This window comes from Stylophora pistillata, chromosome 7 (genome assembly GCF_964205215.1).
Source record: "Stylophora pistillata chromosome 7, jaStyPist1.2, whole genome shotgun sequence".
NCBI classification, from domain to species: domain Eukaryota; kingdom Metazoa; phylum Cnidaria; class Anthozoa; order Scleractinia; family Pocilloporidae; genus Stylophora; species Stylophora pistillata.
The window spans coordinates 25,890,134-25,917,907 of NC_142525.1; the positions used below are offsets into that span (position 1 = coordinate 25,890,134).

A 27,774-nucleotide genomic window follows, 5' to 3' on the forward strand; every position below is an offset into this window, starting at 1 on the left:
CCCCGCAGCTTCGCCCCCAGTTTCCATAGTGATTGCAAGTGATAAATTTAAACGGTGTCACCTTTGTCTATTAAAGGACACCGCACATTGAAAGTGAGTTAGCCTTCGTCGCACAAAAGATTACTCTATAATTTCTCCTTACAATGTGGTCGTTTTTAAAAGAATGTGTAGGGAATTAAAATCACGACGTCATTTTAAACGATCACACTATTTTTCGGAGCTCCTCGACTTAGCAACCAAGCTCTTTCTCGCAGGAGTTTCTCGGATTAATGTCAGTATACAAGCACCTACGCACCCTAACTTGTTTGGTAACTGCATACCCACCCCTCCCCTGACCCAGCAACAGTCAACAATTTATGGTTTATATTGGGTCAGGGGGGAGGGGTAAGTGCGAAGTTCCTAAGAAATGACAATAGACCAAGTTTCTTTTTCATAGCTCTTCCATGATACTTTCTCTCTGCACCAAGTTTCATATGATGACGCAGTCGTCCTTGGCGGTTCGTGCTCTGTTTTACTAGCGTTGATAACGTCTACACATCTTAATATAAGCCCATTACTATCTGTGGCTATCTGTTTTACACGGTATCGAGTTTATATGCCTCGTGATTGAGTAACCTACTCTTCGCTTGATTTGCGCATTTCATTTGTGAATTTTCTTCACTTCCTGCAGCTCTTCACATGAAGTCTTAAAGTTAACCTTTAGAGCTTTCAATTTTTCTTGAACATGTGTGAATTACGCCGCTCTTTCGTCTATGTATTCGCACACTTCGTCCATCACACATCGTTACTTCACATGTTCACTTTTAAGTAAGGCACTCAAACCGCTGACGCGAACTTGGGATGGATCATGTTAACAGTCGGCTCGTGTACCTTGACAACTCCCAGTTGAAAGTCCGCCAAGTATTTCACTTTTTTGCTCACGCAACACAAGAGTGTTTTTCGAAAACTCAACTTTGTTTAGTCGCTTTTTTTTCGTAAATCAGTCTCTTGTTTGACTGCATCGTAAGTCGCAATATATTCTAGTGTTGGTGGTCTCCAGATAAAGCTGAAGTCGAAGGGAAGCTTGAAAGATCTGTTGTTTTGAGCCTCCAGTTTACTGACCCTCTCCTGCAACGCCATGGTCTGATGTTGAAAATCGAACTTTTCGTGCTCGCATGTTTTATAAGAAGCTTTAAGCTCCGATAATCTCTGATAAAACCGCTGAACCTCAAAGCTTAGATTCCCATTCTCTTCTGTAATCAGTCGGTTATGCGTATCTACATCTTGAATTCTCTTCTGTGCTTCGTAAAGTTCATCCTGCATTTCTAATTTTTCATCCTCTGAGATTTCTACTTGGGCTTGGATTTCGTTCAACTCACTCAACAGAGACTCAGTTCTCAACCTGTTAGCTGCCAATGATGCCGTCAAATTCTGAATTACTTTATCTTTATCGTGGATCTCTCTCTGTTTCAAGTCAGCGTTTCTTTCAAGTTCATCAGAACGATGTTTAAACTTTGTAACCTCTGCGTTTAATCTTTTGACTTTTGATCTTTCTTCTTCGAGCTCAGTTTTAAGGTCCGCGTTCTGCCTCGATGCGCTCTCTGCATCTCGCTGGTAATTGATAATTTTTCTTTGCATGTTCACCATCTTTTCCTCCAGTTCATAATTGGCGTCCTCAACATTTTGTAATAGGTCTTTTGCTTGGGACAGTCTTCGTTCAGATGAAGAAAGTTCTTCTCGTAAATCATCTCCCTCGCGAATTGCTGTTTCAAAGCGGGTTTCTAATTGACTAATCTGTATCGAAGATTCTTCAAGCTTCTGTGAGAGCTTTTCTATTTCGCTTTGAGCAAAGATGGGATCCATGTTCAATTCCTCTGTTTCTTGTGCAGACATTTCTGCTAGAAGTTCAGCGATAGTGTTATGCAATTCTGAATTTTCCAATTCCAGCTCCTTGATTCTGCCCAGCATCTTCTCATCAGTCTCATTCGTGGTAAGCCCCTTGACGGGAATGGCCAAAATTTCCCTTTGATGGCCATCATTTACCGCTTTCAAAGATTCGAAAACTGCAAACAACTCATTGAGTTTCGACTGAAACCAGCTTAGTTCGGTTTCAACATCTGCAACTTTGTCCGCGTGCGATTCAAAGGCCATTCTCCGTTGTGAAATCTGCTCATTCAGATCAACGATTTTGGACACTAGATCTCTGTTTGCGTTTTCAAGCCTTTCCGCTTCTTCTTTGTAGCTATGAGCTTGTTGTTGTATCTCGAGAACTTCCTTCTGTTGCAAAGAGTTTAGTTCTTTGTTTTCGCGCAGTTCGGCGCGTGATTCACTTAGCTGAGTCTTAAGGTTTTCTCTTTGCTTTATTGCGTTCTGTAGCCTCGTCTCCAGTTTACTTACCTGTAATTATGGATAATAATTAATTCACATGGACTGTCAAAATTAGATGAAATACTTAAAATTATGTTTTTGTTGGCTGAGAAAATTTCGAACTCTAACAGGATTTAATTTGGATATATAAACAAAGTTGAAATGGTAAATTGGCCACCGTAACGATTACAAAAGCTGACGTTTCGAGCGTTAGCCCTTCGTCGGAGCGAATAGAGGAGTTGTGGGTTGTGTGTGCTTTTAAAGGCAGAAAATGGAGCTACGTTATTGGTGGAAACATGACAACGAGAAAAACACGAATAAATTAGTGGAATGAAAAGCGTTCGTTGATCCCTGTGGGATTTAGACTGCCGGTCTACCGGCAATAAAGCTCGAAGGGCTAACGCTCGAAACGTCAGCTTTTGTAATCGTTACGGTGGCCAATTTACCATTTCAACTTTGTTGATATATCCAGATTATTTTGTTACCCCCACCGATGCAGCCCCAAACAGTTTCTTTAGAAACTATCAGCCTTTATTCATTTCTAACAGGATTTGATTGGGCCCATGACTGAGTTTGGATGGTTTAACCAACTGAGATGTTAACTGCGAGAAGCGGGTTAAATTGTATTGTAAGCTTCAAAGACCATTTGATTGAGGTAAACAGACAGAATGGCAGGTCACAAGCTCAAATCCTGTTAAGTCCTTAACTTTTCCCAGGTTTTACTATTTCAAAGTTGCATAAATTACGAAACAACACCACAGAAATCACTTCATGATTTCACCTAAGAAATCATGGAAATTTTGTTCTCTCTGTCCTATTTACGATAGGACTAGAGCAACATGGCTGCCCCATCGCCTCGCAACACATTTACCTCATGTAGACTACCGCGAACTGCACTGCACGCCTCACCGATCATGCACACCAACCCATAATATACTAATAATTTGGATATATCAACAAAGTTGAAATGGTAAATTGGCCACCGTAATGATTACAAAAGCTGACGTTTCGAGCGTTAGCCCTTCGTCGGCTGACGTTTCGAGCGTTAGCCCTTCGCTCCGACGAAGGGCTAACGCTCGAAACGTCAGCTTTTGTAATCATTACGGTGGCCAATTTACCATTTCAACTTTGTTGATATATCCAAATTATTTCGTTACTCCCACCGACGCAGCCCCAAACAGTTTCTTTCGAAACTATCAGCCTTTATTCATTTGCATAATATACTAAACCATACTGCACACAGGATCTTCCTAACATAATCGCACAGAGTGAATGTAAGCTTCAGAATGATGTAACTCACCTTGATGCTACAGCTTTTGCTGCAACTCAAAAGTTCCATCTGTGAGTTTTCATACTCTTTCTGCATTCCGACTAATTTGTCTTGTAGCTCCATCAAATCGTTCTGAAAGACCTCGTGTTCCTGCAGTAAACAGTTGTAACTTTTCTCCCAGAGGCCTGTTTCTTGTTTCGCAGCAAGGAGCTGCTCAATCTCTTCCGCTGTACCTTTCTGGATGACAGCGGTTGACATCCCTCGCTGCAGATTTGTAGACTCAGCCTTCGCTTTACTCTTTAATTCCTAAGTGGACAAGTAGCCAATTTCACAGATTTTGTTATGATTTTTGAGATTTTGTTGTCAATTTTGAGATTTATTTTATTTTCTCTCTAAGTCACTTGAATTTAAAGAATATCCAAAATGTTTACCAATGCTTTTTTGACTATTTAGGGTGTAGAATTTTAATTCCATGAACCAAACTTAACATGCACAACTTTGCTCTCTGGGGATGCTTTTCTCTAAATTACCCCTACGTTATTACGTTATGTAATCACTCTTATTTTTTTAAATTGTCCATTCCTGCTAATTTTTTCGCAATTGCTTCATTTACAGTTATCTTTCCACGATATACAGTTGCATTAAGCGGAACTGAGCGTCGTTGCCGCAAATGTAGATACAACTTTTCGAAGCATTAACACGTGTACTGAAACGTGCACGACTTCAATTTTAGCTTTTCGAAGCATTAACACGTGTACTGAAACGTGTACAACTGTCTTACTTGCGGGAAAACAAAGCAAGAATTGAGTATAGACAATAGCTCTGGTTAATCGGCTTAGTGTTGGTCTTTAAAGATTGCGCGTTTTATCACTGAATTTGCAAATGCAAAACGAAAATTGAATTTATCATCATACGGAGCCCAAAAAAAGATATTTGAAGACAGTAAAAATTTTCTATGACGGTGCTTCTTAATTTTAGCAGTGAGAAAAAATACAGTTTATAAATCTAGTTATTGTTATTCATTGACACGGGTTTGAGCCCGTGAAACTCGCTTAGTTACTGAACCGAAGTCGTCCTAGTTCCTGTACAATTGGTCACCAAGGGAACCTACTTGGATAGGAGGCTTGGTGCATAACATGTTACCCTCTCATACTGGCAAATACAAGTTATAACCTGGATATTCAACTCCAAACTATGCGAACAAAACTATGTTGTAAACGAAGAGCTAAAAGTTATCCTCACTAAGGCCCAGGAAGCATAGATAGAAATATGTCAATAGGAAGGCCTGATCCTATTCATGGACAAAATGTATAAGTTTAATACGGTAAATTTACCTTTCGACCTTCGCTTTGTGTGAGATAAAGTAGCCAGCAGCTAGAACTGTTCTAAGTTCCTATGTATGTGCGCAAAGCATTTTGCCAAAAGGCTTTGTCTCCAATTGTCGCCTATGGCGCGTAGCCGGGGAGATCAAAAAGGAAAGTAAGCCAAATCTACCCATTACACCTCAGGCTCTATGATCTCGCTGTGCAGTGCGTCACACAGGAAACCCAATCACCTCAGTGGGGAAGTCGAATGAAATTTTCAAATAATTTCAAGATTCTTTTGACGATAAAAATCAACGGTAAAACACGACGTTTCGACCGTGCTTCGGTCATTGTCAAGTGAATGGAATGAAATACAGTAAATATATGTATATATACACATAAGAAATATAAAAAAAAAAATTTTGCAGGTGTAAACAAACGATAAAACTACAAAGAAAGTGCTAGTAAAAAGCTAATTAAAAACCTTAGCACGAATTGAATTAGACTGTACATTGAGAGCAGGTCTTAGCTTATGAATAAAAAACATCTCATAGACGAGACAGTCAAACTTGTTCGTGCACTTCATTAAGGTTCTAAAGTTCTTTGTAAGATCCTTTGGAGTCAAAGAATATTTGTCGCGAAAATGTTTGCCAATTGACGAAGAGGAGTTTTTATGTTCTTCAACACGTTGGTGTAGATGACGGCGTGTGAAACCAACATAACCTGCATCGCACAGGTCAGATTGAAATTTGTAAACAAGGCACTGTTGGTTCACAATCGGCGGCTTAGCTTCTCGCAATTTGAGGTCTCGACCAATCTTCTGGCTAACAAATACAGGTTGTAAGGTCGTCTGGATCCTATGACTTAGATCTTTAAGTTGGGCACGAACAACATCAGCGGATGCCTGATCTTTATACGGTAGCACAACGCGAATGGGGTCCGATTGATCGCTGACAGCAGGCAAGGAAACTGGTTGATCAGATAGTTTGGCGGCAACAAATCGTGAAATGGTAGAATTGACTAGATTATCAGGATATTTCAAACGAGAAAATACTGATTTAAGTCGATCGCTAAGCTAAGCTAAGCTAAGCCGCCGATTGTGAACCAACAGTGCCTTGTTTACAAATTTCAATCTGACCTGTGCGATGCCGGTTATGTTGGTTTCACACGCCGTCATCTACACCAACGTATTGAAGAACATAAAAACTCCTCTTCGTCAATTGGCAAACATTTTCGCGACAAACATTCTTTGACTCCAAAGGATCTTACAAAGAACTTTAGCACCTTAATCAAGTGTACGAACAAATTTGACTGTCTCGTCTATGAGATGTTTTTTATTCATAAGCTAAGACCTGCTCTCAATGTACAGTCTGATTCAATTCGTGCTAAGGTTTTTAATTAGCTTTTTACTAGCACTTTCCTTGTAGTTTTATCGTTTGTTTACACCTGCAAAAATTTTTTTATATTTCTTATGTGTATATATACATATATTTACTGTATTTCATTCCATTCACTTGACAATGACCGAAGCACGGTCGAAACGTCGTGTTTTACCGTTGATTTTTATCGTCAAAAGTTTTAAGAAACCCTTGCTTATAAGAAGTTGAACATCCCATTGAATTTCTTTCTTCGGAAATAAATCAATCGTAAAAATACCAGTGACCCACGAACACATCAGGCTGGTATGTGGACACATTGTGATACTCTACATGCGAATAGACTACCATTAGTTGCAAAAGTCGAAGCACAGTTAACTACTTTTTGAATTTTTCCTATAATACGTATGACGCACGATCCTCGCAGTAGAGAGGGCTATTTATGCAACAGCGAAAATCAGACCTGAAAAAAAATCAGGCCTGTACGGGATTCGAATCACTGACCTCTGCGATACTAATGCAGCGCTCTACCAATTGAGCTAACAAGCCAACTGGGAGTAGGCCGTTAAGTCGATTCGTAATAAACCCGTGATGATAAATCAGATTCCATGAATATATGAGGTTCATATATTTTGAACTGCGGTTATAGATACGTATGATGAACGATCCTCGCAGTAGAGAGCGCTATTTATGCAATAGCGAAAATCAGACCTGAAAAAAATCAGGCCTATACGGGATTCGAACCACTGACCTCTGCGATACTAGTGCAGCGCTCTACCAATTGAGCAAACAAGCCAATTATCCTATAATCTTGATATCTTCCCCTCTCCCCCATTTCAATGCTGCCTGGTGTTGACAAATTGGTCAAAAACTTCAGGCGACATTGTTTGGGGGGAAGGAGGTATTTTCAATTAACTTTTTAGAGATGAAGCACAAGATTTCTGTTTATTGGGTTGAATAGAGGGTTGTTGACCACTCCCTACGGAGAGGGGTGCCGTCTACTTTTGTCATTCAAGAATGAGTGAATGAAAACTTTATTAACGTGTCAATGTTTTTAGCTATAGATTAGCTAGTTGGGAACACCTGACTAAAGTCGGTAGCTAATAACTAATGTTTATTATATGGCTGTGTCTCACAAGGATAGGGAACTACCGAATTCACGAATTTGATTGGCTGAAATCGATATGGAAAGCGGTCTAGATTTTCCCATCTAGACCGGCATCAAGACCGGTCTAAAAAAAAAGGTACAAAGAATATAAAAAATTAGCATGTAAGACACAGCCATATATGTACCAGCGACCGTGGTCAAGATTCTCCCATACAGACCGAGCTAGGTCGGTCTGTATGGGAGAATCTTGACCACGGTCGCTGGTACAGACCTCACTGCGTTCGGTCTGTACTGGCGACCTCGGTCAAGATTCTCCCATACAGACCTCCCGCTCGGTTAATAAGAACTAAACAAAAATTAATAAACAAATGTTGTAGCGTACGAACGAGTTCTCACGTAGTTCATTGATGAAGCATTGGACCGCGAAAGCCAAAGGCTTTGCGTTCGATTCCACGTGTAGAACTCAGATGTTTGTTTCCTTCCCGCACCCTAAACAAAGCGAGTAGCAACTTTCTTTCCAGTCTAGTTTGTCGCGCTTGTGTTTTTGTTTACATCAATCACCAATTGGAGTTGGTCTCCTTAACTCAATCTCTTCATTACAAAAAAATTAAGCGCAAAGCACCAAGCTATCGTGAACGAACAATGACAGCCACGTCTAGTCTTTTGGGACCAAAACGCGTTGAAATTGACAAACAACTGTTGCTATGAGAGACTATTGAAAGGTTGGTTTTTTTGTCAGTTAAGCCAAATTAGCGTCTCGCAACAAAAAAAAAATATAAATATGGATATTCTGTCGCTAATCAGCTGAGTTTTGCAAACGATTTGACGGCACGAAACCAACTCGTTTAGTAGTAGAGTTAAATAAATTGGAAACTTTTCGTTATGTTGCTTGACAATACTTGAACGAGACATCCATCGACTCTGCAACCTTTTTTTGAAGATGTCTCGCTTGTCTCACGTAGAAACGTTGGAGGAAACATGCTTCACAAGCTCGATCGAAAGATCTGTAGACGCAGCAGATGCGACTTTGCACCATCTGGCCTCAGCTAAGGAAACGTTTGGTGACCTAGAGGCTGCTTATCGGACCTTCAAACACGAGCTGGAAATGGTGAAGACTGAGCATGCCGCGCAGGTGAGGCAACTGACAGTCTTCAATTAATTCGATTAATTTCCTCAGTGATGTAACGCTTAAACGTCCCACAGAACAGAAGTGCGCAGGAAAATATGATATGTTTTCAGCGAAGTTGGATCATGATTCTTCATGGGGATGTTTTGGAAAAATTTTTCATCCAAATTTGAAGTTTACCTTCACTAGGCAACTTGGTTAATGAAGAAAAAAAAATTGTCAGAGGCAGTGCTATGTACTATGCAACTTCATCGTTGTAGGTCCGTCCGGCGTTAGATGGTCTCAATGGCCGATTGAGACCGTCTGCCCGAAGGACTTATAACCCTTCTGTAGAGCAACAGAGGATGCCACAAAACCAACGCGAAAAAGTCAAGAGTTTTTTCTTATCGCCGACGTAAGGTTGAGAAAAACCCTCTAAAGTTTTCCCTGCTCCGAACGTGTAAATTCGTAGCTCAGTTGGTAGCCCAGTTGGATGCATGGGTTCGAATCTCGTCGAAGCCTGAATTTTTTTCAATTCAATATTCTTTTCTGCAATTGCTAAAAATGCAGCTCAGCTATAAGAGTGATGGCTTTATTTGGTTAAGACATAATTTCCTTTTAGTTCCGAAAATGTTAAAATCGTAAAAGATTGATAAATCAGTGGCTTCGGAAGAAATAAACTAGGCCCACCCTTAATGAATTTACTGGCCCATCTGATACGCATCTGTTGGTCTTTAAATGTCACGGAAATCGTGGTTTTGAGTTACGTTTTAACTACCTGATAAGCATAAAATATTAATGAATGGTTATTATTTTGAGTTGTGCTCGTCGGAAAAAGTTAAAAAGAATTCCGCTTCAAAACTTAGAATATGATTTTTAATTTCCAATTTTCCGTGTCTTCCTCTGTATAACGTGTTCAATTTCAGTTAGAGTGCGTAAATCTTTGTTACGGCTGTTACGACTTTTTTTAAGTTTCGTAGATAGATGCTCGCGCGTCTTAATTTTTTCACCCAACTTCCAGCTCAACTAAAGCACCCTTGGATTTCTTTTTCATTAGTTATCTCAACGGTAATTTCTTAAAATCAGAAAGAAACGCAAAAATGTCACGAGCAATAATGCATTAACGTCCATATTTTATATTAAGAAAAGTGTGTCCCCAGAGAGCAAGAGTCAACTTATCTACTCGATTAAAGAGTTTAGTCTGTCCATGGACATCAAGTGGATATTTGCATTTGTATAGCCGGTTTTAATTTGCACACAACAGGCGAGACGATTTTTGACGAGCAGTGTTGGAATGAACTGATGTCACATTCGAAAGCCTTGAAGTCAACTACCTTCACCTCCATTTATTGTCGAAAGAGAAATCCCTTTTACCTTATTACATTACATTCTAATGTTTAATCAAAATTGCTGTGTTCCTTGTCCGATAGTACTTATTCCAGTCTTGAATTATAGCAAAATAATCAAGAGATTTTAGTTAGCGCCGAGAGTCTATATCACAATCATAGACAGTTCTCGTTGAAGTGTAGGAAATCGCATGAACGCGACTACATTTCGTAATTTGTGGGTAAGAAGAGTGATCCTTAGAAGCTTCCGTAACCGCGCGATCCTTAAAGGAGAGCAATTTGAAAACCTTTCAAAATATTACGTTTTTACCATAAGTCACGAACTGCATGAGCAGTTCGTGCGACTTTGAATTAATTACTTTGTTAAAGAATCACTACTTACCAAAGCTTCTTTAGACGATTCACGTGCTTGTTAATCGAGGTACCTCCGAAGGCCTTTAAAATGCTTGTAAAATTTGTTTTCCTTGGATAACTCATTTCTTGTAGTGTTTGTACGTTATAAACTGAACAAGTTGATTCTCGAATTTTCTTAAAAATTAACATTTCTTACTCATCTAAACAAGCTTAAATTACGACAGAGTCCAATACGGAAATTCGATATTGCACTCCGTAAACTCTTTAAGAATTCGTCATTGACCAATCAGGAACGACAAAATTTGTCGAGTATTTGACAGTTATATTAAGAATGTTGCTCTGGGCAGGTACCTTATCAACTCTTTATTGAGTAACAACCATTCTTGCCGCCAACCCTCAGCGCATGGCAATAATTATGATAACTCAAGGAGTTTGTTTATCTGTCATTATCATTTGGAGAGCACTACAGGAGAACACTGGGAGGTTTGGAATTCCGCAAAATAAACACAAGTATTAAAAAACATTGCATCACCGCGCAAAGACGTACGAAACACCGACACAGCAATATTTTCGTACTCCTGCATGATTTAACGCACGCACAAACTAGTCTCTTTACAAAGCCGTCTGTGTATTACATACTTGCAAATATTGTGGGAAAAAAAAGTCCGTCTATTGTTGTCTAGGTCAATTTAAGGGGTCTTCGCTTACACAGTGAGCTATGTCGTTATATTCTCTTATCAAGTTCGCAACTCTTTTCTCTGAAGTCCTCTTTAACATATTATGGATGTTTAACCACGAAGCAATTTGAATGAGATCAGACACCTGGAGACGACAAGGGTCAATGATTATTGTACGAAGGTCCTCTGACGAACAAAACCATAACAATTAAAGTAGTTTTGTTCCATTGCATACGGTGGGCTTGACAACGCAAACAACGCGCACCGCAGAATTTAAGATAACCACATGACCGCCATGTGGAATTTTATTTGCCCAAACATGTAGTGCGCACAAAAATGAGCAACGCCGCAAACTGTAGACGGAGTCACCCTTAATTCTACAACGCAGATCGGGCATAAGCGTCGAAAAATTAAACCGTTGGTGGAATGAAGAAACTCTTTAATCCACGAGTTAGAAAGAAAAAATTAGAACTTCCAGTGGTTACAAGTAGCTTACAATAACAAGGCTAGATAAGGTTAGGTTTGTAAAACAAAATCGATTCTAAAAAAAGTCACTAAACTGCTGCTTCCAAAATTCAAAATTTGTTGTCAAGAATCCGACAAACGAACTGACTGTGTCGCTCCGCGAACGTCAAAATATCTGTATTTAATATCCAAATACCCGACATCCTATGGTCCTGAAGGACAATATCAAAAATTTAATTCTTATGTTAAAATGACTTAAAGAGAAAAATAGTAGGCCCGCAATGCGTATGACGATAAGTCTGCAACGCGTATTTTTATATAACTAATTTTGTGAAAATGGATGACTTATACGGAGTCATACACTCCTACAGCGTGTATAGATGTTATAATCGGGATCCCCTTGGAACAGATTGCTCACTCAATGCCATAAGAAACAATTTACTTGGTCAATGAATGTTACGCCGATGCATCCTCTACAAATCTTTGTATAAATCACGTTTATTTTTGTTTTCATTTTATAGTGGTCTATCTTACATGAATCTTTTACCCTTTCATATTTCTAGGTTTCACTGGACTATTTTAACTGAGTGCAGAGCAATATAGTCTGAAATAATATACGTGGTTTGAAAATCGAACGAAAGCGCATCAAGCACGATTCTAGAATAAAATTGTTTGATTCGAAGTTTATTAAGTCATTTTAACTGCTTTGAAACGCAATTTTAACTCCTAAACTTACCCTTTTGAGCAGTTCCAGTAACTAATGGATCCCGTAGTAAATTTGGATGATTGGAAATAGAACTGGATGCAATTCAAAGCGAAAAAAGGCACATGCAATCCGTAAAAAAAACGCACTGTTAAGAGCCAATGAGATTGCACGTATCATCAGTGATTTTAAAATGGATATGGTGATGACTTTTTTCTTCCTTAGGAGACCGCTGACTTTGTAAGTTAACCCAAAAACCTCAAGAAATACTTTCGTAGGTAACAGACTTATTCTATGCTCCCCATTAGATCAATCAACTTCACACCCGTCTAGAAAACCTTCAGAAGGCAAAGGGCGTCTCAGATGAACAACTAAATCAGTCGCGAGCCGAGTGTAAGAGACATCAAGAGGAACTGGTAACGATTAAGCACACCCTTGCGGAGAGAGACTGGGAGAAGGAGAATCTCGTACACGAGGTGACCTCGAGTAAGAACACCAGAAATGTCATACAAAAGGAAAAGGAGGAGTTGGAGAAAGAGTTTGCGAGTCTGCAACGGGAGATGGCGTCCATATCAGCGGCAGTTATCCAAAGAGGCGCAGTGGAGGATAATGAGCAACTTCGTGCTACAAAACAAGAAGCTGCTCAATGGGAAGAGAGTTACAACTCTTTAATGCAAGAGAAGGAAAGCTTTCAGAACGCTTTAATGGAGCTACAGGACAAACTTGCCAATATTCAGGCAGAATACGAGAAGTCACAAAGGGAACTGATGAGTTGCAATCAAAATTACAAAATTAAGGTGAGTAAAATGTGAACTTACTTACGTTCTGCTACCACACCTTAATTTCAATTGCAAAATTTATCTTAGAGATTAATAAATGTTCTAGATGCGACGGAAATAAGACAGGCTCAGTTAAGTAGTTCCTACCAATACCGTCTCCCATGGAAGTTATTAATGAGCGAGAAACACTTTAAACAAATAAGGATATTTTATGAATTCATTTAAGAAAATGGCCGGAAAGCCTTAAGAATATTTTAGCGGAAAACGCTTAAGAAATAATTTTCCAAAAGAATAGCAAAGTGCATCATGAATTGAACAAATAGTGAGGTTCATTTTTGCAATTCCAGCACAATAATTCTGAGCATACTGTGTGTAACGTAACCTTTTCTATCTAACACAGGTATCTAAGCTGGAGATGCAGTTACAAAGCGCAAGCAAACAGAAAGAGAACTTCAAAGCACAGCTGAACGATTCGCGCGATGAGTTACGCCAAAACAAAGATATACACTCTCAGTTGCAGAAGAAACTCTTCGAGGTACAACAACAAGCTGACAACTCTGAGGAAGTATTAGCAGCTAAACAACGCCAAGCGGAAAAACTTGAAATCGCCAATAAAGATCTCGTGTCTAAGATTGAAGATTTAAAGGAAGAGATGAAAAAACAGAGGATGTCTTTAGAACTGCATGCCACGCAAAGAAAAGGTGTCGAAACTGAGTTGAACTTGTCGCAGTCAAAAGTTACTGAGTTGGACACCGGTTTACAATCGGCAATAACTGAAAAAAATGATCTTCAGAGACAGCTATTTGCTGTGTCAAGTAAGCTTACAACTATGGAAGAGACTAATAGGAAGATTCTTGAGAGAGCGACAGAACTTGAAATGGAGAATTCAAAGCTGCGCGATACTGTTTCGGAATTAGAATCAGAAATATTTGCTCAAGGGAGAAAAGTATCACAGTTGGAACCTAGTTATGCTCAAGCCCAGGGTGATATTGAACAGCTCACGATAAAACTTGAAGAATCTTCAATTAAAATCAGCCAGCTGGAGTCCAGCCACGAAGCAACAGTTCGCGAGAAAGACAGACTAAGAGAAGAACTTACTCTATCTGAACGACGAATTACTGAGACAAGGTCTCTATTACAGAAAACTGAAGATGCTTGCAACGAACTAGAAGAGAAGATGGCGGCAATGAAAGGTCAGATGTTTAAGTTTGAGGGGCAAAGAGAGAGTCAGTCTAAACAGAGGGCAAACCTCAAAGCCGAGCTGGAGGAAGAAAGGTCCAAGGTCACAAAATTAAAAGCAGAGCTTGCAAGTACAAAAAGTCGTTACGATGAGTTTCAGAGAAACGCAGATCTAAAGCAAAAGGAGTCTGGCAAAAAAGATAAAATCATGGAGGATTTGAGAGTCTCCGTGACGGCACACGAGTTGAAGACAGAATCTCTGCTCAGTGAGGTTAGCAAACTTCAAGCACAGATTGAAATAACGGAGGAAGAGAAAAGGGAACTGCGAGAGGAGACTTTAGACGCCCAGAAAAGAGTCCGAGATGCGGTTGCCGAAAACCGACAGGCATCCGAAGAGAACGAAAAATTAAACCTTGAAGTTCAGTCATTTTACAAACGATTGTCTGAGCTACAGGCTTCTTATAACACATGTGAGCACGAAAAATTCGATTTTCAACACCAGACCATGGCTTTACAGCAGAAGGTCAGTAAACTGGAGGCTGAGATCGAAGAATCGGTTAAGCAGCACTCTGCCAGCGAGATACGCATACAGGAATACGCCACAACCCATAATGCTGTTAGCCAAGAGATTTCTTTACTTCAAAGTAAACTTCTTGAACAACAGTCTATCAACAACGACCTTTGCAAGGATATAGCAGAAAAAGACGCATTTTCTAAACAGCTTCAAGAGAAATTAGGTGTGCTCAAAGTGGACTATGAAGCTTGCCACAAAGAGCTGAAGAATGTGAGGGACATGCGCGAAATGAGTGAAAAGGAGAAGAAAATGTTACACAAAGACCTCGTGATTAGACAGGAGGAGTATTCAAGAGCACAGGGCCTCTATGAAGCAACTTTAAAACGTAAGGAGCAGCTAGCGGCAGAACTCAATACGGCACAGAATCAGATGGCTAACATGGAATTGTCTCTTAAGAGGACTGTAGCCGCTGACAAGGCTAGAGCCCTTGATCACGAGCGATCGCGGGCAAGTGAACTTGCCAAACAATTAGCAACATATAAAAGCAAAGTAAGCTCGCTGGAGTCTCTGTCTGAGCTTTCAAAGAACGACATTCAAGGCGTCCTTGACGAATTAGAAGAAACAAAAAATAAAATGTCCGTTTTGAAGCAAGAGCTGGAAGAGACAGTGGCGAACAAAGAAGAGCGAGAGAAAAAGCTATGCCTTTTAAAGACAACGAACTCTGAGCTTGAAGAAGAAGTTTTGATTTGTAGACAAATTAAAGAGAGATCAGAAGGAGAACTCCATATTATGAGAACGAGGATCGCAAAATATGAATCACAAATCGAGACTATTCAAGATCAGAGAGCGCAGCTGAAGGAACAACTTGATACAAACAACGCTAAGCTTGTTTGTGATAAAGATCAAATTATGCGACTAGAGAGCCAGGTTATCGAAGAAAAGAAGATCAAAGAAACTATTAATAAAGAGATTGTCAGGAAAGAGCAGCTCGTGGATGAGCTTCAAGTGAAAATCAGATCTACAGAAGCAGAATTAGAGAAGGCAAAAAATGAACTTATTACCATCAAAGTGACAAATGAGGGGCTGAGAGCAGAGAAAAGCGAGTACGAAAGCAGAATAACAAACCAACGAGAAAAGCTTGAACAACGTGAGACAGAAGTGTTTGCGCTTAGAGACTCAGTCATGAGGTTAGAGCAAGAAATAAGTACTTCCAAATTAAGGACTGCGAGTCTTGAGGCCAGAATATCGAACCTTGAACTCGATAAAAAGGACTGCAAAACCCAATGGGAGGAGTCACAGGGGAGAATCGCAAAGCTGAAGACAGATTTAAAGGTGTCCCTCAGTCAGATCCAAGATAAGGAGCGATCTTTTGAAAGTCTGCACTCAGAGTTAAAAGAGAAAGGGACTGCTCTGGAAAAAGCGATGAACGACAAAATTGCTATGGAAACGGCGGTATCAGCATTGCAACAGGACTTGGATATCATGAAAGCTAACTATGAAAGGAGTCAGTCGAGAGCAAAGGGCCTGGAGGATAGCTTAGAGGAGGCTAACATTAACATCTCTAAACTCGAGTCAAGCACTTTCTTGAGTGAAAATGAGGAACTTGAGAAGTCATCTGATGAGACATTATGGGAAACTGAAGCTTTATATAGGCAAAGTCAAGAGAGGGAAAGTTCACTGAGAAAGAAAATTGATGACTACAAGATCAAGATTAAAAGAATCGAAGCTGAGAACAAAAATGCGCAACAAGAAAATATGGAACTCAATCGTGAGATCAGCCTCCTTCAGAGGAGAACACAAGAGTATGAGCTGAAAATCGAGAAATTCGAACAAGACAAGAGAGCTTTGCAAGAGGAGCTGATTGGCCATCATGGCAAATTGTCCGATCTGGAAGTGAAATATGAATATGAGATCCGCGAGAAGGAGTCTGTCAAACGCCAACTTGAAAGTGCACTTCAAAGAGCATCGGCGAGTCGAGAAGAGTTTTTCAAAAACGATAAACAGCTTATAGAACAAAGAATTGGAGCAGACACCATAAAGAAAGAGATGGACGAGAAAGTTCTCATTATCAACCAGTTGAAAGCTAGCAAACTCTACTTGGAGGAAAGCAGCGAGAGTATAAAACAAACTTTAGCTGCATCTCGCGAAGAATACGAAAGAATGAAGGTTGAGAAGGACCACTTACAACAGGAAATCTTGTCTCTTGAATCGTCCAATACAGAATGTGGAACCCGAATCAAAAAGCTAGCCAATGAAAGAGATCGAATGAAACTCGAGCATCAATCTGCTTTGTCTAAGATAGCGTCACTGGAACATCAAGTAATGGAACAAAATCGAGAGACTGAATCACTCAGTGGAAAGGTAGAGGAATGGAAGAATAATTCATTGATACATCAAGAAAGTAAAGTGGCAGCAGATGAACACATTGCAGATCTAGAAGCTGACATAGATCGACTAAAGACCGAAGCCATGAAGAAAGATGCCGATACAAGAGAGCTTCACGGGAGGTATGCTAAGTTGGAAACCGAAACTGAGTCTTTAAGGAAGAACCTGCACAGGGTCGAAACGGAAAATGGTGAGCTGGCTGAAAAATGCAGAAGTCTTGAAGTTCAGAATAAATCTCTTTCACGACGTGAGGCTGATGACAGAGTGAGTTCAGTTTTCCAGGAAAAAGTTTCAAATCTTGAAAGGGAGATCAAGATGCAAAAAAGAAAAATTGTTGAGTTGGAAGCCAGCAGCCGAGAATATGTTGCGAAAGAAGGGGAACTGCAACAAAATTTGTACGAAGCTCAGGCTGAGGTTTCAAAATGGGAATCGAAATACAGCATGATCCTAGCAAGAAAAAATGATATAGAGCAAGATCTCATCGCACTGCAAAAGGAATTCACCCCGTTAAAAGACGATCACCATCATTCTGTAGTTCGCTTGGAAACTGTTCGTGGTGAAATGCAAGAGGCTCAAAACAAGATCTTAAAATTGGAAATGGAGGCGAATTCAGCTGATAATGTGCAGAGGCAGTTAGAAGATAGAGTGCAAGAGTACATAGAAAAGCTCAAGATTAGAGATGATGAACTGTTAACTGCTCAGCGCAGTTTGCAAGAGGCCAGATTGCTTCTTGAACACAGCGACGTGACAAGGCATGAAAACGGGTCCAGTGATCGCTCGGCAGACGACAACCAAAAGCTTCAGAAGGAAGCTTTCGTGCTTCAGAAGGAATTGAGTGGCGCGCAGTGTTTGTTGACAGCGGCAATAAGGGAGAGAGATGAATCCTGCAAAGAAGTATTTAACCTAAAGAGAGTTGTCACAGAGCTGCAAGGAAAACTGGATGCATCACAACAGGAGATTCTAGAACTCCAAACCAGCGTCACTGGGTACCAACGAAAGATGGCAACGTCTGATGAAGGATTCCAGAAGGCAACTATTGAGCAATTGACGATCAAGACCCAGCTGGATGAGGCCAACAAAAAGGTTGCCTATAACAAAGAAGAATTCTTTGAAACGCAGAGAGAGCTTTTCAGCCTTAGAGGTTTGGTTGAAAATTATAAAAAGGAGCTGGCGAATAAAGACAGCTTCCACAGAGAACAAGGCACGAAAATAAGGCTCCTGGAAGAGGAATTACGATCATACAAGCTAAGGATTGCCTGCGGAAGTAATGATTATAACACTATGTATCAGGAGTTAGCAAAACTGAAACTCCAGCTCGAGGAAAAAGATAATTGCCTTTCAAGTTCAGAAGAAAATATGAGGAGGATTATTCAAGAAAACAGCAAGCTCCAGTTCGAAATATCTGACGTTCAGGCTCTTGAATTAAAGCAAAGACGCGATGTTAGCGAGTCAAATCATAAGACTGAATGCCTTCAGGGAGAAATAATATCGCTGCGTCAAAAGATGTCGCACTTGGACGCGCAGAACTCCGCTAAAGAAGAAGAACTTCAAGACTGCAGAAAGGAATTGCTTAGCTTAAAGAGGGCTAACTTTGGATTTAAGTCTCAGTATGAATCACTTCAGAGACAAATACAACAATTACAAACGGAGTTGTCGGCGTCAAAAGCTAAGCTTAGCATTTTCCAAGTAGATGAATCCAAGAGCAAAACGCACATTTCTTTTTCCAGTAGGTTAATGAAGGATGGACTCCCAGCAGAAAACACAGCCCAGAGAAGTGAAGAAAGTGCGCGCGAAATTTCTCGATTAGAAGGGAAAGTACTGGATCTCGAAGCTAAGTTAGCTGCTGTCAGTCAAGAGAAAGAGAAGCTAGAATGTGAAGTGATCTGGAAAGCGAGAAGGATTGACGATCTCGAGGGAAGGGTATTAAAGGATACTAGGCAGGAGACAGATATAAGTACTATAGAAATAAAAATAACGGCACTTGAACAGGATTTAATTGCCTCAAAAAATACAATCACACGGTTAGAAAACGACCGCGAGGCATACGAGAAGAAAATAAAATTCACTGAAGAAAGGTTTATCTCGGCTGAACAGAAAGCACTTCAGATGGAATCAGCTTATCGTTTGAGTCAGGAGAGATTCAACGCAGAGCACAAGAAGTTTCTGGAAGTCCAAAACAGGCTTTCTGTAAAAACAACCTCTCTACTCGAATCGAGCGCCACAAAATTAGTGAAAACGTTAGACGATGAACTTCAAGTACAGCTGCGGAAAGAGGATGAGCTAAGGACATTAATAGAGGGGGCCAAAAAGAGAAATGATACTTTAGCTGCTGAACTTGTCAGAAACGAAAAAGATGGAAGAAATTCTGATGCACTTTCTAAAGAAAGTGTGCTTACTTGCAGTCTTCAAAATGAAAATGATTTACTTAAGAAAGAATTGTCACAATACAGGGATGACTACCATCGAACATACACAGAAAAACAAAAACTTGCTGCAGAATTCCACGACCTCCAGCTTCAAATGTCTAGGTGGGAAACAAGTTACCATGGAATCAAACGAGAGAAAGACGATCTTTATTTCCAGCTTACTGAGTTACAAAACCGGTTTGACCAGTTAAAAGAATCGTCGCAAACTGAGAAACAGGTGATTCGATATGTTGGCTTTGACACCGATAGATCGGGTGTCACCGATCAAAATGCCGGTCTACAAAAGCTGATGGACGAGAAAGGTAGACTCTCTGGTGAGGTAGCTTCCTTGAACCTACTGCTTTCATCTTACAAAGAAAAACTCGATTCGCTTCACTTGGAAAAAGTACAGCTGCACGCTAACCTAGAAGAGTCCAAGAGGAAGGTTTTCAACCTCGAACAAGCTAACCACACCCTCACCTCAGAGAAGCGTCAACTTGAGCATCAGATTTCCATTGCACCTGAGAAAAGCAATAATCGATTGGAAGAAATTGATAAGAGTTTCCAGTTGGAAAAATTCCACGAATGTATTTACGAACTAGAGAAGGAGACAAGAAAATTGAAGGCAGAAAATTACTATCATCAGAAAATTATGGAGAAGAAAAACGCAGACTTAAGTGAACTGCGCTCCCAAATATTTTCCTGGCAGAAGGAGGTAGAGAAACTGGAGAAAGAGTTGTTCGTGGCCAAAGAAGCGTACAAAAAGTCCGACAAGCGAATAAAAGAAATCTTCAGCTCTCAACACGAGCCGCTGACAGTGGGAGATCTCCGTGGCCTAATCAGCGCATCACCAGTTTTAAGCATACGTAGTATATCAGTGGTCGAGCAAAGCCTTACAGGAAGAAATTTGACTGGGGAACAAAGCCTAAGCCTAAGTGATATTTATCCTTTAGAGAGTTTTAGTTGTTCAATTCACAATTAAGTGAGTTATATATCTATAACCAACCTTTTTAACACGACGAGTTACGATTCTCAGGCATTTCAAGGAAAGTGCTTTTGGTTATTTTGCTCATTAAGTTTTCGTTGAACATTTGCAGCAACATCACTTGCAAGAAGTTCTCTCGTAACGAAAAAATTACTCGGATGAAATAACCGAGTAAAGTCATTATCATACAGAGAGAAAGAGTATCGCAGTTTTGGACTGAGTATAATGGGGCGCTTTTCGATTGGGTGTTGTAAAACTAAAACCAAAGTTATCACGATGGTCAAAAAGAAGAGAGGAATATTCCTTTAAGAGCCAATGACAACTCAAAGTAAAACTAAGCAAACTGTGCAAGGCGCGGGAAAAAGCGGGCGACCAGGCCTTTTTGATTGGTCGAGAGACTGGCGTGAGTTTTCTTGACTAACCAAAGAGCGAAGTGGAGCAAAACTAATGCTATCGCGGATCATTTTCGACACTCAGTTGAAATTTGGATTACTTGGGTTTGCTTCACTTCGCTCTGCAGTTGGTAAAGAAAACCTGCGACATCTTTTTTTTTGTAATCACCTACAAAACTAGCACCAAACAGGAGCCTTAGTAACTAACATTTTCCTGCCCGTTTGGGAAATTTCATTTATTTAGTTTCAGTTCTCATTGCCGGACTCCTTATAATATTTTCTGTTGTTCCAATTGGCTGCTGTGATTAGCTTGGCTTTAAAACTATTCTTACGTAACTCATTCGAAATGCTCTCTCAAAGTTAATCTATGTAATTTCGTGATTCAGTCTCGCTAATTAAATTTATTCTTTTGTGTAAAGATTTCACAACGGACGTGGACTCCCAGATACTTTTGTTGGGACACCTCCCCCCACCCCACCCCTTCTCAATGTTGATGGGCGAGATGGCATATACACATAGCCATTAACACCGGTGAATATTGCAAGGGGCAGGCCGGGCGAAAGAACATCATAGATATTGCTCTTAAGAAGTGTCCCAACTAACTATGTCTGGGAGTGTAGACTTGAACTTGAACGACGAAACACGATTGAGGGCTTAGTTAAAAATGTTCTTTCGCGTTGAAATCAAGTCCAGCTTTTCCGTTTCTTATTTTTCACATCTCAACGTTAGAAAAAACAAGTCGTTGCTCCTGGTAAAGATTTATTTCCTACAAATTAATCCGTACAGAATTTTTGTTACGAGTACGTCCTAAATTTCCCCTTTCTTCGACAAACATTGCGTAAGCTTTCATAAAAATTTTGTTAAATCGCCTTGGAGTGAAAAAAATTAAAGAAAACTTAACAAAAAGGAATGTTCCCCGGTGGAATTGTTGTTACCACACTAGTGGAAAATTCGAGTTACCCATGCTAAGCAAAAGGGACCAAGATACTCCATTGGGAAGGGTTCATCCCCCTTTTACTTCTAACTGCAGTAGGAAAACTAAATCGAAGGCTAGCACCAAAAGATCTTCATATTTTGTGGCGTCAGTGATGAGGAAAACTAATCCTCGAAAGTCGTCCTTATTCAGTTAGTTGCAGGGCGCCTGTTTCACATTTAAAGACCAAACATGAAAAACATTTTATAGCTACCATGATTTACTTCAAGTGAACGCCGTTATTGATCAGAGTTCAATATGCGACGGTGTAATCTGGTGCTAACTCGAAAATTAAATTTCTCTAACTCAAAATGGAGAAGTAACCTACAAGGTTTATCCGGGGGGGACTCCCATATGAAACAGACAGGGATGCTCGTCGGAAATTTTAAATTTAACCCCTAAAGGAGACCATCTGAGCGTGGCTTAAGCAAATTTTGACCCCTAAAAGAGACCACTCATGTTCATGCATTGTCTCTTTGGCACTTGGTAAAATAGAAAACAAGTTAAAAAGAAAATTTTACTTCTGTTTCTCTTTGCGTAATTCTGTATTTCTTCGCGGAACCCTAAACGAGACCTTAGCGGCTTAAAATATTGGCACTTTGACTGGAACACCCTAAGCGAGACCAAAATCCAAAATTTACACCCCTAAGCGAGACGACGAGCATCTCCGTCTGTTTCATCTGTGAGTCCCCCCCCCCCCCGGGGGTTTATCTCAGTTTCCTAATTTTAATTTTCTATAGGGGGATCTGACTTACCCGATTTTCTTGGGTTTGAGTACCAGTAGTGGTTAATACTACAAAATTTAACAACTACTCTGGTCGAATGGAAAGCTCCCGGGATCATGATCTTCTTAACAGATACATGCATGAACCAGTAGTCCTGGTAATGATCATTAGTTACTTCATATTATATTATATCACGCTACGAATATTGTCGGCATGACTGAGCTTAGTAGCCAGGCCTTTTAAATTTACAAACTAGAAACGTAAACTGTTTTGTAAGCGACTGACACTGCGGGCTCTCCCCTACATGGACCGAAAATATCGCATTTTATCGAAAGAGAATCCTGCAGAAATGTCACGGCACCTGGTATATTCCAGCAGAGGTTTGAAATTTCTATCAGTTCAAATGCAGCTGACATGGGAAACTGTGCTTGTACAGCTACAGCTTTAATGACGATGGTTATCAACGCTCAAGAATATTCTACCTTGTGCGACACCTTGTGCAGGTACGAACCATTAAGAGGGGAATTCCTCAACTTTCTGTTTTTCTTCATTTCTTAACCCTTTTTACTCTCAAGATCTCAATAGTAATTCTCCTTACGGTTTGCATTACAATTGTTATGATGTAAGTTGTGAGAATTTAGTTTGGACCAGCTAATAATCCCCTAACTGACTTTCTTTTATTCTCATAACTTGTCCCCTTGATATTGTCGGGAGAAATTCTCTCTTGGTCACTCATGGGAGTCAAAGGGTTAGCAGCTGAGTGCTTTGTTGCCATGCCTTTGAATTGAAGTGAGGCTGACAGTGACCTTATCATGATGAAAACCTTGCTATTTTGTCAATTTTATTAACTCTTTGATCTTTCTGACAAGTGTCTTGCTGTAAACGTGTCGCCTCTATCAAAAAAAGGTCTCACTCCAACTAATCCCTTTAGCTCCCAAGAACTGACTCTTAAATCCTTCCCTCTAGCTGCCACACATTTCCTTGTAAATAGATAACAAGAATTTGGTGTTGGATGAAGACAACAACATACACCTGGTAACTTTGAATCTTCTCATCACCTCTTGGCTGGATAATGTATGGAAATGATACAGAGGAGTTACATGTCAATCTCTTCTGGGAATTAGGTTTAAAAGCGAGCAAGGAAATCTAGACAGGTCTGTCAAATGGACTGTTTTATTTTGCACAGTCATTCTATAGGGTTAGAGAAATATGGGCAGAGTCAGTTAGTCTTGTGGTACTCCTTGGAGAGACTTGTCCCCTACACCCAGGTTGAAGAGTCAAAGAGGGGTTGTGGCTGCTTGCAGCTGTTTAATTCTTATCATTGCCCAAAAACACCAGTTCAGTACAACAATTAAGCTACTACCATGCCATTTGTAGTATATAATTAGTTATTTTGATTAAATATGCTTTGATGTCTGTCTGAGAGTCATTTTTTAAAATACCTAAGTAGAATGTCATCAGGATAGCTCAGGGTCAATGCATTTGCAAAAGATTAAAAGAGTTTATAGTATAATAAATATACTGAATATTATTACAATTTGGGTCATTTTTCCTCAGAGAATTTTACACCAGTCCTGTGTTATTGTTTCATTTGTTCAAGATCGAACAAAAAATGTGTTCCATTTTTAATTTCACTGAATGCAGGTGTGGAAAGCAGTTTCTTGAATTAATCTAAGATAAAGGTCAATTTGACAGCCATTTTAACCTTGAAGATTTGATTGTTAACCCTCCCCACTATAGCTGTCACACATTTCCTTGTGAATTATTTGCTAGAGTTTGGTGGTAGATCAAAGTAGCAACATCTACCTGCCAGAAAGGTTTTGGTTTTCTCTTTTCCTGTTTGCTGGATGATAATATCATCCAGTTGTATGTGAAAGAGATAAGTTACAAGTTAATCATTTCTGGGGGTTAGAGGGTGAAAAGAAGGCTCAAAAATCATACTTGAAATTTTAAGTATGGTATATACACAAGTTTTTACAGTACCGGTAGTTTTTAAACTACTGTAAACATGGATAAGTTATTCAGATGCAGACCATTTACTTTGTAGAGAGTTTTTGGCCCAAATTTCCTAAAGCATTGTTGTATACCAGAGATATGGGTTAAAAGATGGAAAAGGTGATCAAGCCTGTGGAATTCCTTCAATCATGACAATTTCATAAGTCATATGTTGAGTATCTTTTAAGAGTATCTAATAAGAATTAGTTTAAAGCCCTGCTGTGGTGAATGTGAATGTGTGATTTTTGTTTTATCTTGCATATAGGTTTTATTTATTTATTTTTTGCATGCACACATTGTAATATTATAGGAAGAAGCAGGATAAGACAAATATAAATGTCAACAGAACGACAGGTCTTTTTTAATCAAGATGGCGGATCTCTCCTCATGTGCTAGTCACATGACGTACGTACACATAATACACAGGGATACCATACTGCACGCATTAATTTAAGCTTATTCTTATCTCTTTTTACATGACTTGTATCATTTCTGTACCATTATTTTTGCACTAATTCATGCAAATTACATGGCCCTTTATATATCATGTTTCATGCCCCTTTTTGCAGTGTGTCCTGTTTTTTGCATCATGTATATGTATATTCCCTCAGGACTTGGTAAGTTTTTGTCTCATAGTATCTTCACATTTATTTTCCATCCTATATTTTATATTATTAAAAACTAGATCATTGGATAATGCAATTCAAGACTTTTTATTGGCTTAGCCATAATGGTATATCAGCCAATATACCATAATCTACAAATATGGCAAGCGTACGTGTCAGCTTAAAATTGAAAGGGAGCTAAAAATTTATTAAAATTTGATAATTTAATTTAACTTTTTTAATAAAACAATTATTCCACTCGCGCTTGTTGGATATGAGATGATTATAGCCAACTCGGCGCTACGCGCCTCGTTGGCTATCTATCATCTCATATCCAATGCGCGCTTGTGGAATAATTGTTAATTATAATTGTAAAGGTTGTTTTTGGTCCTTCCCTCAATTTACTCCAGACTTTTTCTTCACGTGTGCAATAAAGAGTAGTAAATAGAATGCTGAGTCATGTTTGATTGCAGCGAGCCCTTGCCTATTCAAACCCCTCACATTCTAGTTAAGTTATTGTGCTCCCCCAGAGGACTAGTTTTTGGTGGCTATAACTTGCATTCTTATTTTATTTCATAAATCCTTCAAATCTTGTGCCCTCAAAACGTTTTCACTAGCTTCAGGTCTTGAGCCATCTTTTGTCAAATGTATTATTATAGACATCAAGGAGGAAGCAGAGTACCCTATTGATGCCCCATTCGCTCCGACGAAGGGCTAACGCTCGAAACGTCAGCTTTTGTAATCGTTACGGTGGCCAATTTACCATTTCAACTGTGTTGATATATCCAAATTATTTCGTTACTCCCACCAATGCAGCCTCAAACAGTTTCTTTCGAAACTATCAGCCTTTACCCTATTGATGTGCATACTGGTGCCTAAGTGGGTCAATTTTTTTATGTTTCTGAAGCTTTTCATCCACAATGCCCCACTCCTTCATGGGGTATGAATAAGTACTGGCCAACTATCCAGAAACCTGATAAAATTGCAGGGGAGGGCAGAGTAGATCTACAGTGGACTGACTTGCAATTCAGGACAGGTGCCAGTTCTCTTTTTGGATACAATGAATATATGAAGTTCATATATTTTGAACTGCAGTTGTAGATACGTATGATGCACGATCCTCGCAGTAGAGAGCGCTATTCACGCAATAGCGAAAATCAGACCTGAAAAAAATCAGGCCTGTATGGGATTCGAACCACTGACCTCTGCGATACTAGTGCAGCACTCTACCAATTGAGCTAACAAGCCAACTGGGAGCAGGCCGTTTAGTTGATTCGTAATAAACCCGTGTGATAAATCACAGGTTTACTAAATGTTTTTTCAAGTCTGATTTTCGCCATTGCATAAATAGTGCTCTCTACTGTGAGGATCGTGCATCATAAGTACTCTTTTTATCACTCAATGCCACAGGAACCAGACCAAACCTGAGTTGTAATGGGCCATTAGGTTCATATAGCTAGTATTTTATCTGTCAAAATTTGGTGGCTTACTGTTTTGCATCAGAAACTGAACTGTATAAATGGGAGTATCTGTTATATACTCTAAGTCAATCAAAATACTAACATTTTGCCTATAAATACTTTAATATACAGGCTGCGATACATGTTTCTTTGTGAAATATCAAAAATACCATGCTTTCTAAGGACAAAGATCTTTGAATTTGAATATGTGAAAATCATATATGTGTACTGCGGTTTTTAAGAAATGTATGAAAGTGATCCTCGCATAAGTAGTGTTCATTACCGCAAGGATTGCTTTCTAACATCTTTATTGACTTTTAAGATTTCTCTTCTTTCTTTATTGAGAATTACCACTTAAAAGAAGTCACAGAACCACTATGTTACTGATATTTTTCTTGGTGCTTGCAAATTCCAAGGTGAAGTAGTTGTCAAAAATGTTTTATTGTCATTAACTGACTGGGTCACCTTTTGGGCATTCTTTAGCTTTGGTAGAATAGTCTTGATGACTTGAGAGCTTCCAAAGTGCCTTGGCATGCAAAAAGTGGGCCATTTTGAGGTATTAAAATTTCTGTACATTGCAGTAGTGGTTATGAATCAAACAGCTTAAGGATGAGTTTATCTTTTACACCATAACAATAACATGTATAATTATTTCTCCATACAGTTCTATATATATTTCCCTAAGTGTGAACAAGGAGAATTTGTTTAACAATCAAGAGCTTGTTAAGTTGGTGATCATTTCTTTTACTGTCATGACCCTAATGGAGGGGGCATTGGGGCCTCTGGGAAACCGCAAAACCGGAGAAAAAAACCTCCAAAATCGAAAAACCGATGAAAAAAGGCAGCGAAACCGAAAACTGCATGCAAACCTGACAAAAACGTCACATTTTCACCTTTCAAGGGGTCAAAAAAGAAAAACCGAAAACTGCATCTGAGTTTTCATGAAAACCGAAAACCAAATGCAAAAACACATAAAATCCGCAAACCGCCCTGAACATCAAAACCGATAAACTGAACCTTTTTGGCCCAAAAATCGAAAAACCGATCCAAAAACAGTCAAAACCCTAAAACCGAAAATCCCAACCCCCCCCCCCCCCCCCCCAATGTGTGATTCAGGGGTGATATTGTAAGGAGAAATTAAAGGCAAGTTACTCCAAGGGGTCAATGGGTTAAGTGTCTGTAAACCGTGCCTAATTAATCTCCAAAAGAAAAATTGTCTTTTGGTCTAAGTCCAGGACAAACTCATTTTCACAGTAACTTTTTTTGTTGAGATGTTTTCAATCATCATCTTCTTAGAGGTGAATTCAATTCCTCATAGAACCA

General features: G+C 39.5%; 3 protein-coding genes and 1 long non-coding RNA gene across 5 annotated transcripts; 2 read left to right on the forward strand and 2 right to left on the reverse strand.

Annotated features, from left to right (window-relative positions):
* Nucleotides 1–108: 108 nt before the first annotated feature.
* On the reverse strand, nt 109–10,975 carry LOC111335590 (uncharacterized). Of its 2 annotated transcripts, none has more exons than XM_022941539.2 (3): nt 10,238–10,975; nt 3,647–3,922; nt 109–2,376 (listed from the first exon to the last, which is right to left on the reverse strand). In XM_022941539.2, the coding sequence occupies exons 2-3, from the start codon at nt 3,872–3,874 to the stop codon at nt 958–960; spliced, it is 1,647 nt and encodes a 548-aa protein (XP_022797274.2). In that variant the 5' UTR covers nt 3,875–3,922; nt 10,238–10,975; the 3' UTR covers nt 109–957. The 2 variants fall into 2 exon arrangements, with proteins under 2 accessions (XP_022797274.2, XP_088584419.1); XM_088728293.1 differs by lacking the exon at nt 10,238–10,975 and adding an exon at nt 4,951–5,072.
* LOC148727265 (uncharacterized) lies at nt 5,329–6,097 on the reverse strand. The gene is made up of 2 exons (XM_088726460.1): nt 6,059–6,097; nt 5,329–5,995 (listed from the first exon to the last, which is right to left on the reverse strand). The coding sequence occupies exons 1-2, from the start codon at nt 6,095–6,097 to the stop codon at nt 5,393–5,395; spliced, it is 642 nt and encodes a 213-aa protein (XP_088582586.1). The 3' UTR covers nt 5,329–5,392.
* LOC111335996 (uncharacterized) lies at nt 8,051–21,111 on the forward strand. The gene is made up of 3 exons (XM_022942008.2): nt 8,051–8,536; nt 12,363–12,851; nt 13,234–21,111. Exons 1-3 carry the CDS (start codon nt 8,345–8,347, stop codon nt 20,296–20,298), a joined length of 7,746 nt encoding a protein of 2,581 aa, XP_022797743.2. The 5' UTR covers nt 8,051–8,344; the 3' UTR covers nt 20,299–21,111.
* Nucleotides 21,112–22,642: 1,531 nt separating this feature from the next.
* LOC111335644 (uncharacterized) lies at nt 22,643–24,774 on the forward strand. The gene is made up of 2 exons (XR_002695371.2): nt 22,643–22,894; nt 23,358–24,774. It is a non-coding gene; the product is annotated as an uncharacterized LOC111335644 (long non-coding RNA).
* Nucleotides 24,775–27,774: the final 3,000 nt, after the last annotated feature.

What these genes read in the sequence shown, in the direction of transcription:
- LOC148727265 (XM_088726460.1), bottom strand. Translation starts at nt 6,097, where the DNA reads ATGACGGCGTGTGAAACCAACATAACCGGCATCGCACAG. An exon ending in ACATAACCGGCATCGCACAG is followed by an intron (nt 5,996 to 6,058) that starts GTCAGATTGAAA and finishes AGCTTAGCTTAG; the next exon opens with CTTAGCGATCGACTTAAATC.
- LOC111335996 (XM_022942008.2), top strand. Translation starts at nt 8,345, where the DNA reads ATGTCTCGCTTGTCTCACGTAGAAACGTTGGAGGAAACATGCTTCACA. An exon ending in AGACTGAGCATGCCGCGCAG is followed by an intron (nt 8,537 to 12,362) that starts GTGAGGCAACTG and finishes GCTCCCCATTAG; the next exon opens with ATCAATCAACTTCACACCCG. An exon ending in ATCAAAATTACAAAATTAAG is followed by an intron (nt 12,852 to 13,233) that starts GTGAGTAAAATG and finishes TATCTAACACAG; the next exon opens with GTATCTAAGCTGGAGATGCA.
- LOC111335590 (XM_022941539.2), bottom strand. Translation starts at nt 3,874, where the DNA reads ATGTCAACCGCTGTCATCCAGAAAGGTACAGCGGAAGAGATTGAGCAG. An exon ending in GCAAAAGCTGTAGCATCAAG is followed by an intron (nt 2,377 to 3,646) that starts GTGAGTTACATC and finishes CCATAATTACAG; the next exon opens with GTAAGTAAACTGGAGACGAG.